The sequence below is a fragment of the Micrasema longulum genome, unplaced genomic scaffold (assembly GCF_059751315.1).
Source record: "Micrasema longulum isolate JH-2025_06_02 unplaced genomic scaffold, ASM5975131v1 h1tg000271l, whole genome shotgun sequence".
NCBI classification, from domain to species: Eukaryota; Metazoa; Arthropoda; class Insecta; order Trichoptera; family Brachycentridae; genus Micrasema; species Micrasema longulum.
Window position 1 is genome coordinate 1,274,686 of NW_028277475.1, and position 14,655 is coordinate 1,289,340.

Consider the following 14,655-nt stretch of genomic DNA (forward strand, 5'->3'; position numbering starts at 1 on the left):
TGAAAACAATTTTTCAATTTTTAAACTTCTTCTTGGACCAGTTGGTTACATAAGCGAAATGGTGAATGTTACCCAGTGTGTAAAGTGGCCACTTAAACCAGCCAATGACAGGTCATAAGCCCTGTACATGCCTAGACTTCCATATTCCCTTATTTAAGGTATTCTCCATCCCTGTTGTTATTTGTAAATCCTTTTTTGCATTCATTTTTGTTAGCCTTAACATGTCCGAAAATGGCGGCTTGGTACGCCAGTTGGTGAGCTTTTATCAGATAATGCGTCAGTAAAATACTTAACTAATGTCACAAGAAAGTGTCATATTGACTCACGAGGTATATTCGAGGGTATATATTTATTATCCGTGACAAATACCATTGAAATGTAACGGGAATTTTGTATCCCGCAAGGATTGCTTAAGGATAACAAATACCACCCACTGCGTGATTTTCTTACACACATTTTACAACGTAACAAGTCTCGTCAGCAAAAGGTAGGAATGATATTTTATTATTTAGAAGTAATTTATTTTAATTTTAGCATAAAATACCAGTATCAAGAAGATTGGTGCTGGCTTTAGAGTAATAACCTCACATTTCACGAACACACAGAGACAATCAGTGGTAATGCATTGAAGATGTTAGCATTTGTTCTGCGTACTGCCAGAGTTTTAGAAAGTACCCGCGTACTGAGAACTCTTTACAACCCCTTGGTGCGAAGTAGACTCGAGAGTGGCTCGATGATTTGGGGGCCACATGAAATGAAGTACTCTCTTATGCAAGAGAAAATCCAAAATAAGTTTCTAAGATATCTCTACATTAGAGAGTGCGGGTATTATCCTTGGCTCTACCCGACCTAGTTTCTTCAGGGTATTCATGGCTACAACAGTTTAGAGACTAGAAGGAATGTGTATTTAACTACACATTTTTATCGATTGTTGCGCGGTATGATCGGCAAATCTGAGATTATGACGATCATTAGTTTATATGTTCCTGATAATTACCTAAGACAGCGTCAGCATAGATTGTTTCATAGTCCGATATACAGGACCAACCTGCCTGTTGAAAGGGCTACTGCTATGCTAAACAACATCGCTCTGGATGTTGATCTGTTCCATGTATCTGAAGGGGTTTTCCAGAGCAAGATTCTTCTACTATTTTGACACGAGTCTTTTTATATATTTTTTGTCTTTTTATAATATGCACGCATTAAATTTTAGTTTGTAATGTATCTCTTCGTTCTAGTAACGAGAGAACTCCTTTAATACCCTTTCATCGCACTAATTTTCTTGCCTCCTCTTTCACAGTATTAGCTGCTCGATTGTGGAATAATCTACCCACTAATGTTAGAGACGCCCCTTCTTTATTTACACTTAAGTCAATATTGAAATGTCACTATCTGAATATTAAACTTGTTCCTTTATCCTTCTTCTTTCTTTCCTATCCCCTATCCTATCTTCATAGTGTAGTGTTAATTTTTTAAATGTTTTTATTTTGTTAATCTTTGTTTTTAATTTTTGTATAAAATTGTAAGATTCAATATGTAAATGTACTTGTAATTTTCTCAAACTGAACCGTTTGGGTAATAGGAAGAAATTGATTTAAGGCAATATGCGCGCCCTTATATGTATATGAATTGTATATGTATACAAAGTGTTGAATAAATAAATAATATGTATTATTTAAAATAAATAAATTGAATTGAATTGAACCTAATAGAGTTGCCCATACGGAGAAAAACAATTCCATGATTATAGACCACAAAGTTAGATACAGATTACAGCAACACAATGGGTTGTGGATACTTGGGTTTAGAATTACAAGCGCAAACCGAAACCGTCCATTACACGTTTGTTGTTAAACTAAAAATTTGGAACACTTTTGTTCTATGCAATAGGGCTTAAAGACATCTCTAGATAATTATTACTCTGAGGTGCTAGTTTTCTGTTATTACCTTACTAGCCGCATCTGTGTGTAAAGTAGCCACTTAAACATACGCAAAATGGTGAATGTTACTCAGTGTGTAAAGTGGCAACTTAAACCAGCTAATAACAGGTCAGAAACCCTGTAAATGCCTAGAGTTTCATATTTCCTTATCTAAAATGTTCTCTATCTCTATTGTGATTTGTTAATATCTCTTTGCCACACGAATTTATTTATATTTACGTGTGTACCGTAATTCGCCAGATCCTTTTTTTTTTCTAATTGTATCTAAGATGTAGCTATTATAGGAATAAAGTATCTTTTTATTATACGTCAAAGACATAGAATTAAGAATAGTCCAGAAGGAGCGTAGAATCAAATTTGAATACATCGGACTGTGTCCAATAATCCCCCCACTATACATCACTTTCGCCGCGCGCATTCGTAATGTTGCAAGATGGGGAAAATATAATCATAACACAAATGTTAGGTAAAAAAAAAACAATCTGTTGATTCCTTAAAAAATTTATTGTGCACGCGGAAATATTGATTGACACAACAGAGTAAATAAGTAAAGGGTCATTTAAAAAGAGTAATTGAATTAATGAACTTTAAACTTATGATGTAAAATTTATTTGACATAAAACGGATATTTTTATATCATGTTAAATAATATTTGATGTTTTAAAGATAATGTTGGTCAAATGTCCAGAGCAGAGTTGTTTAATCCGAGGTCTAATTTTCATTAGTTCTCTCATTAGATGAGCAAAGTAGGGTAAAAAAAAATACTACTCTGGCAATACTAGCGAAATGTTAATTTCGTTTCTTCTACAATCTGACGGATGGAAAAATAATTATATTTTTAAGTAATGCATTTTCTACTTGCACATTAATTTGCTAATTACACATAAAAAGTGATTCCATCCTGTTTCTTAGAGATCCAAGCAGTATTTCTACACTTTGAAAGGACACAACACGGTATAGTTGAATTCAAACCAGGAGTTGCCTACTGAGCGACGTCTACAAAGAAACTAATGGGTCAAAACGTAAACCTACTTATTTATGAGTAGTTTAGTCGCCTTCTGTTTGATGTGCATATGCGGTTTCAGGACTATTATTAATTCTATGGTTAGAGACTACAAACACAAACACGACATTATTGTACAAACATCTATGTAAATGAATTAATTAACAAATAATTAGAAAAACTCACCCAGGCATCAAATGAGGTTGCGGGGTGGACATTGCAGCAACTGCCATTGTATTTTTATAAAATATTTTCGTTTAAATAAATAATTATTCAATCTTACACTGTAAATTTTGACTGTCAAAAAACAAAAGTGAATTTCAAATATATTTATGACAGCACGTTATGAAATTCGATGATAGTATTGCCATTATTCAAATAGGTAAGAACTTCAAAAGAGTTTAGTATTTTTTTCCTGGGATGTAAAAATAAACTTGACAACATCGGGTTATGGTCTCGTGGCTTAAAAAAAAACTGTTGTTTTACACGGGTATATTTTATTGTTACAGGGTCGCGATTATAAACGGTTATCTTCATCTTCTATCTTACCTTCTAAGACGGAATAAACTAATATAGATATTTATGTACGAAAGTGTATGAAAGTTCAATGTATTTTCGTCGATTACCGGTTATTGAACATATTTAGAAAAAAAAAGTAAACAGATTCTATTTTTCGGACAGAAAAATTAATTTTACTTTGTAGATTTTAAAATTAATTTTACTTTGTAGATAAAATATAAGATTCTAGTCCAGGGTACCCATAAGAATACGTACCCTGGACTAGAATCTGAAGCGCAAAACTAATCACCTTACTTTCCATCTAAAAAATGATCCAAATACGCTCCAATTTGAGTGAGTGGCAATGCAGTGCTTAAACGGAAAGGCGGTTTGGCTTCCATCGTACAAACGTATTCTCGTATTTTCTCCCCGGATTATGGCACTATAGTCTTTAAAATATAGCTTGATTAAATTACAGCTGCCAAACTAATGTCACCAGTTATGGGAACGTACTCATGACTGACCATGTACCGATCAAATAGATTTTATCAGTTTTTTAATGCAAACATGAAACTCTGTTTCCGAAAATTGATATAAAAACGCAAGCCTATTATAGTGTGTTTAGCACAAGTATTCTCTAAAAAATGAGACATTAAATACTTTTTTTTATGAACAACAACAAATGAATTAATTTTTTTTGCGATCGATTTACATTGATAAATTTGTCTCATCTCTAACATTTTTGCAAAATGACGTAACCTTGTAAGAACGTCGTTAATAATATTTTTTTTAGTGTAAAAGCTGATTTTATATAATTACGTTAATTTGTATGTCAAGCATTGTATTGAAAAATTAATTATCATGCCAGATACGAATGATTTTTCGTGTGTCAATATAAATCACTCCTTAGACGTTACTACAAAGTTATGTCGTCACCATAGAATTAAGAATCACATCAAACATAAGGCGACTCAACTACTCATAAATGAGTAGGTTTACGTTTTGCCCCATTAGGTTCTTTGTAGACGTCGCTCAGTACGCCACTCCTGATTTGAATTCAACTATGTCGTGTTGTTTTCTTTTAAAGTGTAGAAATACTGCTAAAGAAACAGGATGGCATCACATTTCATGTGTAATTAACAAACGAATGTTTTCAGTAGCAAATGAATTACTTAAAAATTGAATTATTTTTCCATCTGTCAGATTGTCGAAGAAACAAAATGGAAATTTCGTTAGTGTTGCCAGGGTAAATTTTTTTTTTACCCTACTTTGCTCATTTAATAAAAGAAATAATGAAAATTAGACCTTGGATTATACTCGTACAACGCCGTGGGAGACATGTTAACGACATTATATTTCAAACATCAAATATTATTTAGCATGATATGAAAATATCCGTTTTTTGTCAAATAAAATTTGTTTTATATTTTAAGTTCAAAGTTCATAAATTCAATTACTCTTATTAAATGACCCTTTATTTATCTAATTTCTTGTGTCAATCAATGTTTCCGCGTGCACAATAAAATTTTAGAGAAATTAACAGATTGCTTTTTTTTTTACCTTACATTTATGTTATGATTTTTTTTTTCCCCATCAAGCAACATTTCCCGGCAACTTAACGTATGCGCGCGGCGAAAGTGTGTCTAAGTGGGGGAATTATTGGACACAGTCTGATGTATTCAAATATGATTCTACGCTCCTTCTGGACTATTCTTAATTCTATGTCATTCTAATCAAGTTATATTTTATGGACTAAAAAACACCTTTTTTGAAATGCTATAGATATTTACCAATTGCGTGTCCCTAACGTTTTTTTTTGTTGTTGATAAATTGTTTCTAATAAGAGCTAAGAGCATCCAAAAAGTCAAGAATGCTCCCATTGGAATAAGTCCGACGTGCAGTTGTCTTTTTGTCAAAATAACGTGGAGGCATTTGCGAGAGCGACAGAAAAAAACAATGTTTAAATACCTATTCATCAAAATTCTCAGCCACCGGCTATCCTCTTCAATCTTATATTAAAACCCTGCCCGACATCGAACTCCAAACTTTCGAACCGCGACGCAACTCGTTTTCTGTCCAGAATGGAATTCAGCTCATTAAATCATTAAGTAGGCAACTAATTTGACGAAGGTCCGGCTGGCGGGTGTTTAAATAAATTTTCCGAAACGTCCCGATCGCCCGTGGCAAATTAATCGAACGTCCATTTTTTCTGGTACGAACAAAAAATGTTCATTCACTCTCTCCGAACGGGCAAAACATCTTAGATTAAGGCATGGACGTATGTAGGTACCATAATAAACACTTACTGCATTCCTATGTTTTTTTCGAAACTTATTTACAGCGTGCCTATCAACCTTAGAGTATATACATCAACCCACAAGAGGAAAAAACGGTCAGCAAAAAATCCAAATTCAAATGTGGAAGATTAAAATGGAGAACGGCTGATTCTCAACCTTTGTTTATTCTATAAAAAATAAAAATATTATTTAGAATAATGTGGTAATTACTAATTACTACAACTAGGTTACTTCAAAATCAGCATTTCTGAGTTACCCACATAAAACACATTTTTCATGCATTCATATGTGAATTTATCGAATCACGATATCACGACTTGCCTATTTGTAACATTCCTAGAAGATACAAATGAGTATTTTTGGTAGATAAATCAAAAATGTTGATTTTGAAATTATCTGGTTAAAGTTATAATCCCACGATTTGATAGTTTCAAAATTTATTCCTTCTTTTCACCTTATTTTGTTAAAAAAATGTCTATTTGGATAATATTCTAAGGATAAAATCCAATCCAAAGATTTTGATAAAGTTGATATTTGAATATACCAAAAATAATTTATTAATTTTATTTTGTGACAATAATACTTTTTTTCAATAAAAGACCGAATAGCGCAGAGCCAATTGAGCAATATTAAAAAAAACACATTTAGTTTTATAAACCAATACAGAAATGCGTGCAAACGAAATCGTGTAGGAGAAAATAATGATGACAAAAGAAACATAAAACAGATGCATATGGCAATGATAAATAGTAGCATAGGACGAGGATGACCAAGAAAGACGTGGCATGATCATATAAACCAAAATCTCAAATCTGGTTATGTCAAAAGTCAAAAGCAGACGCAACTGAAGAGCATGTATGATAAGATGTATAAATGTGCAAGAAGCTAGGAATGTATGTATACGAGGAAATGGCATGATGGTAGTATAAGTAGTAGAAATGAATTCGGTTTTTATACGTTTATATTAATCGTCATTTCTATTATAATATAATTCATTATGTACATTCCTTCAACGTTTTAGGATTTTACGGTTATAGCGTGTTGTAAATTGAGTTCAAGTTTCAATTGATAGTTTAGATTAGAAAATACAACATTACAATATAAAAACATCGACAGGGGGAAGAATTAGAGAAATATGGATGTTCAAACATTGGCAAAGTGGTGAATCAATATGAATCGTCTTTATGTATCAATATGAAGGGTGTTCCCGTGTAAGTTGGATTCGTTCCAACGTTTCGATTACTGTTTATGCAGAATGCCTAGTTCGAAGGCGAAAACCCATAAATTTAATGAGGCAATTGAAATACACAGACACAAAAAAATAATTCAACATTGTTCCCTGCACTACACACGATCAAAATGACACTGAATGTATCTACTGTCAACTGAGACACGGTGCAAATTACTAGTACATAAACACATGCTTTTTTTACACGACACATAGTTTTAAGGTTCCCGGAACGGTAGCCGAAACGTCGCTACAAATCCAACTTACACAGGATCACCCAAAAAAATATGCATATTGATGAGTCACCGTGAAAATCTACGTACCTATTTAAATTGTGAATGTTAAAAAGTGGACACTTAAACCAACCAATGCCCTGTAAATGCCTAAATTTTTATATCACCTTTTCTACAATGTTCTTCATCTCTGTTGTAATATATTAATATTTTCGTTTGTTTTTTAATATTATTGCGATACCACAGCTTGAGTATCTCAGGTAAGCGAGTTATAAGGCGCGCACCTGGATGGCGCTGTCGCCCCCCTCCCGTCCTCAACAGCCTACAACCGGCCAGTTCGAATGTTTCGAGTTTCGAACTCCGTCGATCGCCATTTTTATTTTACCCGAGGAATGTCGCGGTCGGCCCAACGTCTGAGGCGATCTGTGGCCTAAACGTCAATTTGAACGTCTAGTTGCGAATTTCTGTGAAGTTTAAAGTAAAATAAAGACACAAACTATCGATATACGCGTGTTCCTTTTGTGAGATATGTTCCTAGTGATTTAAATACACTTAGTTATGTGAAATCTGCGCTTGGGCGCCTTTTACGGAACAAGATTTACGAAGATTCCCTAAAGACATTCGATGCCGTTATTGCTATGGTTGAGTACTTATAAATAAAAAGAAAACTTGTGTTCTATGTGATTGTGCAATATTCTTCGACAACGATCAACAATAATGTAGTGTATTTTCAACTTCGTGATGTCAAAGCATGGATATCGCGATTCATTTGCATGATTTTTTTCATATCTTGATGAAACTTTTTAAGATGGAACTAGACGTCATTGTGTGCGGTTCAAAATATTATTTTCACCATTGCAATTCTGATGGTAGTGATTTACAACATTTTTCGTTTGCCAATACGTGAAATATAAACTCTTTGTGAAGTTTTTGGGCGCACGACGGTAATGGATTGAAGGTAAGACAAATCAACAAAACTTTTTTCAAAACTACGATATCTGATTTTAAAATCTGAACCCTAATGTCGTTTACAAATTGATAAAAAACAGTTTATACTTATTTTTAAGTAAGAAAATCACGTTGTTTTATAGTTTTATTTTTTTATGAAGTTTTTATATTAATTTTATTCGTATATGTATTTTGTGAGTTATTTCTACATTTGCTCTATGATAATGATGTATCAACAATAATTTGTTTTTGTCCAAACATTTGTAGACATGGACTGGATTCAATTTCCTAGGGAGCTGTTGATATGAATATATTACAACAGAGATGAAGAACATTTTGGAGAGGAGAAAAAATAAGTCTAGGCATCTACAGGGCTTATGACGTGTCGCTAGCTGGTTTATTTTATTATTATTGTAATATTTTTTCCATATAATAAACATTGATCAATAATAAAAATAATGTGACCTCAATAAGTGGCCACTTTAAACACTGTAACTTTCAATATTCTGCCTATTTTCGAACATCTATGTTCCTTCAATTCTTTCACCTGTTGATGTTTGTGAAGTTAAAAAGCGAAACCTGTATCGATGCCGGTAATTTTTATTTAAGAAGGTAAATATGAAAAGAAAATATAAAAGAAAAACAATGATGCCCACTAAACCGTGAAACCGGCTTGTCAGTAAGATTCATCTGATTGCATTATTTCACCACCTATCCATGAAGAAGTATAAAAATTTAAAAAATATATTTTCAGGCGCTGCCTAGTATGTAGGTGAAATAATTCAATCAGATGAATTTAACCCGCCTTAATAAAGGTTTCAACTTCATAAACATCAACAGATGGAAGAATTGAAGGAATATAGAAGTTCAAATATAGACAGAATAGTAAATGTTACACGGTGTGTAAAGTGGCCACTTAAACAAGCCAATGACAACTCATAAGCCCTGTACTCTAAAATGTTATTTATCTCTGTTGTAATAGGTTTAAATGATTTTTAAAATTATTGGCTTCGTACTATTTACTAGCTATTTTACTGGAATAAAAATCATGCCGGGAATCGAACCCGAGACCTCGCATTGTAGGCCGACATATTAGTATTATTATTATTGAGGGCGTGCAGAAAAATAATACAACACACAAATTAAACAAGAAAAAATATTAAAAATAATACAATTAAAAAAAATTATATATATTAGGTATTGACAGAATCACTTTGTAAAGCGCCCTTGAGGTATTATATAACGAAACTGGTGTTTATATAAGTTATCCATAATAATAATAACAAACCATAACACCGGTGTTCCGTTGGGGTAGGCAAAGAGGATAGAATCCACATAATTCTGTCTTTGCATACCTCGCTTCCTCTACATTCATACATGTTATGCATGCACGACAATTATTCTGACTTTTGAAATGTCCCTCTTCAATTATTTGTTGTCATGCCATGTCCTTTTCTCTCGTTTTCTGCATCCATCAACGTTCGCATCGTCAATACTTTTAGCCGTGCTTTCGCTGTCCATTCGCTCGACATGTCCGATATTTTCGCCTCGTGGTTAGCGTGTTTGTCTACAATGCAATAATTCCAAGGTTCGATTTTTGGCACAGTGGACGAGAAATTTTGACAATGTTTGAGTTTGTCCAAATGCTTGCAGACTGGCTGGATTTCCTCCCTAAGGAGTTATTTATATTTAAATTTATTTCAACAGAGAGGGAAAACATTGTTGAGAAGGGAATATGGAAGTCTAGGCATTTACAGGGCTTATGACCTGTCATTGGCTGGTTTAAGTGGCCACTTTACGCACTGTGTAATATTTACCATTCTGCCCATGTTTAAACAATGTTTTCCCTCTTTGTTGTAAGGAGTTATTATTGATATAAATTTAAAGTGGAAAAGGCAGATTGAAAATATTACTAACAAACTTTAAAGACTAACGTATATATTCAAAACAATTCGAAGTATAATTCATGTACTGGAACTTTTAAAGATTTATTTTGCATTGTGTCAATCAATTTTGGAGTACGGTATAATCGGTTGGGGTGGTGCGAGTGACACAGTTTTAAATAGTGTATTTGTTGCACAAAAATCCATAGTTAAAATAATACTCAGAGTCCCGATACAGACATCTACTAAAGAAATATTCCACAAATCACAACTTATGACACCAAAACAATTATACGCTAAAACAATACTCACTTACAGATTAAAAAACTACTCTTACTCAAATGAAAGACAAAACCCCTACAATACATCACAAACAAATAATATAATCACTAGATCCTCAACACAAAGACAACTTGAACAAATACAAACTAATACTACTTTCGGACAAAGGGATTTTGAGTATTATTCAATTAAAATCTATAACCTACTTCCACTATCTATTAAAACAATCAGTAACGAAAAAATGTTTAAAAAGGCTTTAAAAAAATGGATAGTGGAGCTAGGTAGAAGTAAAATGGATTGTCTCATTCGCCCAAACCAATATTGAATCAACCGCTCCACAAGTATATAGCTTATGTTAGGTTTTTGTTATTTTCATTGTGCGTTTTGTAATATAAATAATATAGATGTACATATATACCTTTTTTTTAAAACTGTGAATATTTTGTTAATTATCTCTGTTTATTAAGTCAGTCTTCTTTGTTTATTCTCTAATGTAAACACATTTCAAAAAAGTATATTGTTAAGTGTCCTCGGCACGGGTAACCCCAGTTAGGACACATTATTTTTATTATTAATTATAGTTTGTAAGAGAAAAATATGAATAAAAAATATATATACGTTCACAAATATCCGTTTTTCTTTATAGATAGTCGAAGATAACTCCGTTAACTTCCCATTGTAATCGGGGCCCAAGTGTTTAAAAGCAACATTGACCTAAAATCATCGTTTCAACACCATAAAATGTAAATTTATCGATAAATTATGCATTTTAGCATCTAGCATTTTTTTTCTATTTATTTGCCTTTCGGGATAAGTATATTAAACTTTTTTATTCAAACTACGTACGATGGTGCGGAGCACGAGCTCCGTGCATCAAGTATATTATAAGGTTGAAATAAGCTTTATCGACGAAATAAAACAATTAGTTCAGCGTTGGTTCGGACATGTAGAGTGAATGAACGGCGAAAGAACGGCTGCGAATGCGAATGTTGATGGATACAGAAAACGAGGAATACCGAGAAAGACGTGGCATGACCGAATCCAACAGGTACTTGAAGATGGACATCTCAAATGTCGGAATAATCGGCGGCGCACGTGCATTAGAAAATATATTTTATTTATTTATTTATTTATTATATTGAAAACATATTATACATAATTATATACAATATTCCCAAGGAGTTTTTTAAAAAAAAACTCATTTAGGGACACACAGATAATATTTTTTTTAGAGACGTTTTTAAATTTAAAACTATAATATTATTTAACAAAAGCAGAAAAATTAAAATTATGATATACTACAAATTAAAAAGGGTATGAAAAATACTTGAAAATAACAGAATAAACAGAATACTAGGCATGGAAATAAATTCAAAATAATGTTTACATTATGCAATCTGGGAAAGAAAATTGAAAAAGTTTAAAAATTACATGGATGTATATATACATACTGAACTAGTACAAAATAAAATCATTTTTTTTAATTAACAAAATATGCGCACACCCAATACAGGTTAATTTTTTTTATCAAAAACGTTGAAAAAATTGAAATTATGTATACAAGCCAAAAAAAGTATATAAAAAGAAAAAAACACAAATAACATTTAAATAGTATGAATGCAGAACGTAAAAGAAGCGAGGTATGTATGCAAATATAGAATGATAAGGTGTTCTATCGTCTCTGCCCATGGCGTGATGGTTTATTTGTTTGTTAAATAAAATACATAATGAAATAAAAGGCATAAATTTAATTATTTTTAGCGCCTACATAACTTATATGTAACGGTTTATCAATTTACGCCATAGGAACATTAATTTATTAGCTATGAAGGAATCACAAAAATATGTATATGAAACGTCACGTGGTCGAATCGCGATCCATAAGATGTACCCGAATACAGCCGAACGTTATCCAACACATTCCGATCACAGGTTTCGGGCAATTTTTGGCGCAATGTTGTAATAATTAAGCACCTCTTTTTATTCATACTTTGAATGAAATGAACTTTGTGTACAAATATTGTATTACATTTTACAGCCATAAAGAATTTTTGTACCTGCATTTTTAAATTATGGTACTTCTTACCTTATTGTAGGTGCCTACTTATACTTTTAAGTTTGCACTCGAATTTACAGAGATTTAGCATGCTTTGTGTGTGGGACCTTTTATTATTGTAAATTCCTTAACTTATGCGAAACCTTTTTAAAGATTAGTTCAATATTTTTAAGGGTGTTATTGATCTTTGAAAAGGTCTTTATGAAGTTAAGTATCTGCTTATTTTTTTTGTTTCACATGTTGAAAAATTATTTAAAAAAAAAACTATTTTATTTTAGAAAGTTCAGTGCTATGGAAAATTGGATATAAAAGTTGTTTTTGTGAATCTTCTCGAAAACGAACGAAAAAATGAAATAAAAATGAACTACTTTGAACTATGTCACAAGTTCTTAATAATCAACCAATAGTTGAGTGTTGTGATGGATTTCCGGTTTTCGGGAAGCCAACTCACCAATCAGCAGAACTCACCGAATAGAACTTGTGACGTCACAGACGGAGTAGTTTCAACATTGCAAAACTTTAAAAATTGTAGAGTTGATAAAACGATACAAAAATGTTTTTTTTGGCTTAGTTTGATAGTCTATTAACAGAAAAAAAACCACTGAAATAACTTATTCAAATATTGCATTTAATAACACGTTAAACAGAATGTGTACCTTATACTATAATAAATTATATTATATTATAAGGTACAATGTATATTATACGGTACATTTAGTTGTAAAATTTTAATTTGTTAGGTAAGGTATAATATAATATTTTATATTATTTCATAATAACGGAAATTTTGAATTCGACCGATTAAGTTATAATATTTATGTAATTAGAAGTTGTTTAAATGTTTATAATTTCACGTAGACCGTTTTTAGTATTTATATATGATTATTCTCCGTGTCCAGGCGGATGAAGGACACAGTTAAGTGTGTGAAATATAACAAAATCCCTGGACGAGTGTTTTCGACTGTAAAGCGGTTAAAAATCTCGACTGAGGATATCGAGTTGCGATATGTCCGCCTCGGTGTGCAGTGGTTGACGTGTTCGCCAACCATTCTTGAGGCCCTGGGTCAAAATCTAGGGCAGAAAAAATGCGTGCAATCAATAAATATACACGATTTCTCGACCTTAGTCTGCCTCAATGCCCCAGTCACAACTTAACAGAAAAGAAAAAAAAAACATTATAAATGTGCGTGCGTATGTGTAAGAAGTTGTGTTTGTGTATATTTGCATGAGAGTAAGTGTTCGGGTGTATGTAACAATGTGTATCATTAAAAAGCAAGTGGGAGCGTATCTCAACTAGATATAATGAAATCGCGAATGAAATTTAAATTAAAATCTTCCTGTATATAGTATACTAGAGTTACGAAAAAGACAAAAATTGTAATAACTTTTTCCATCGTTTTTACGATTTCGATTTGGTTTTGAACAACCGCCGTTCTTTAACATTATAAATATAATATACCTACCTTTATATATATTTGGGGAGCCTACCTCTCAGGTTGTGAAGCCGGTCACCTTGGATATTTGATATTAACACATTGATTTTATATTGTGTATGTGTAGGTAGACACACCTATTACTTGTTTATTGGCTTACTATTTTCTAACGTCTTTTTCCAAATGCTTGATTCTTGTACCGAACAACTCTGATCGCCCAACGGATTTAATAATATTATCAATTCAAGTTTCTATGAGAAATTTAGAATTTTTCTCTGGAATTTGTCGGTTATTCAATACTAGCTTTTACCCGTCCCGTAGCTTCGCTCACGTGGTATTAGATATAAATTATTTAGGTAGTTAATTGATTGTGCCGTTTATAATCAATTAGAGTTTTTGTTTAACAATAAGAATTATCCCAATAGAGTGATATATTTTATCGTGATTGAAAGTAGCGTGGTTATGAAACTATCGCTATGAAAGAAATACGATGATCCGTTAGTCTATGGTGACGTAGCATTGTTTTTCTGTTCTAATCCAAAATCCTTCTACAAAACTTCACCGTACACTGCGCAAATATCGCGAGCGGCTTTGGCAGTTTTATTCCTGTGATTGAACGCGAACTGTAGCTCGATCACAAATAACTCGTCGAAAAAACATGCTTAAGTTATTGCAGTCATAAGTCAACGCGTGTGTAATCTCTAAGTCAACGCTCGTGTCGGTTTGTTTTTTTGTTTTCCTCGTAAATAAATACAGTTTTAAAAAAATCGGCGTTTACTATAAAAAATAATACAATATAGGTATATTGCATTTGTAAAAAAGTAAGGAGTATAAGACGGGTCATTAGAGAATTA

General features: G+C 32.4%; 2 protein-coding genes across 3 annotated transcripts in view; one reads left to right on the forward strand and one right to left on the reverse strand.

Moving 5' to 3' along the window:
* LOC148283024 (CIMIP2 protein CG18335-like) overlaps nt 1-3,287 on the reverse strand; it is a 50,729-nt gene extending 47,442 nt beyond the window's left edge. For both annotated transcript variants that reach the window (XR_015821958.1, XM_088224209.1), the window contains exon 1: nt 3,130-3,287. Coding sequence is in view for 1 of the 2 variants with exons in the window: in XM_088224209.1 (XP_088080335.1) it covers nt 3,130-3,176 (47 nt within the window). In the remaining variant the exon portion in view is untranslated. The remainder of the gene's footprint in view (nt 1-3,129) is intronic.
* Nucleotides 3,288-7,561: 4,274 nt separating this feature from the next.
* Nucleotides 7,562-14,655, forward strand: part of LOC148283027 (uncharacterized) — a 161,863-nt gene continuing 154,769 nt past the window's right edge. The window contains exon 1 of the mRNA XM_088224210.1: nt 7,562-8,157. The gene's annotated coding sequence lies outside the window, so the exon portion shown is untranslated. The remainder of the gene's footprint in view (nt 8,158-14,655) is intronic.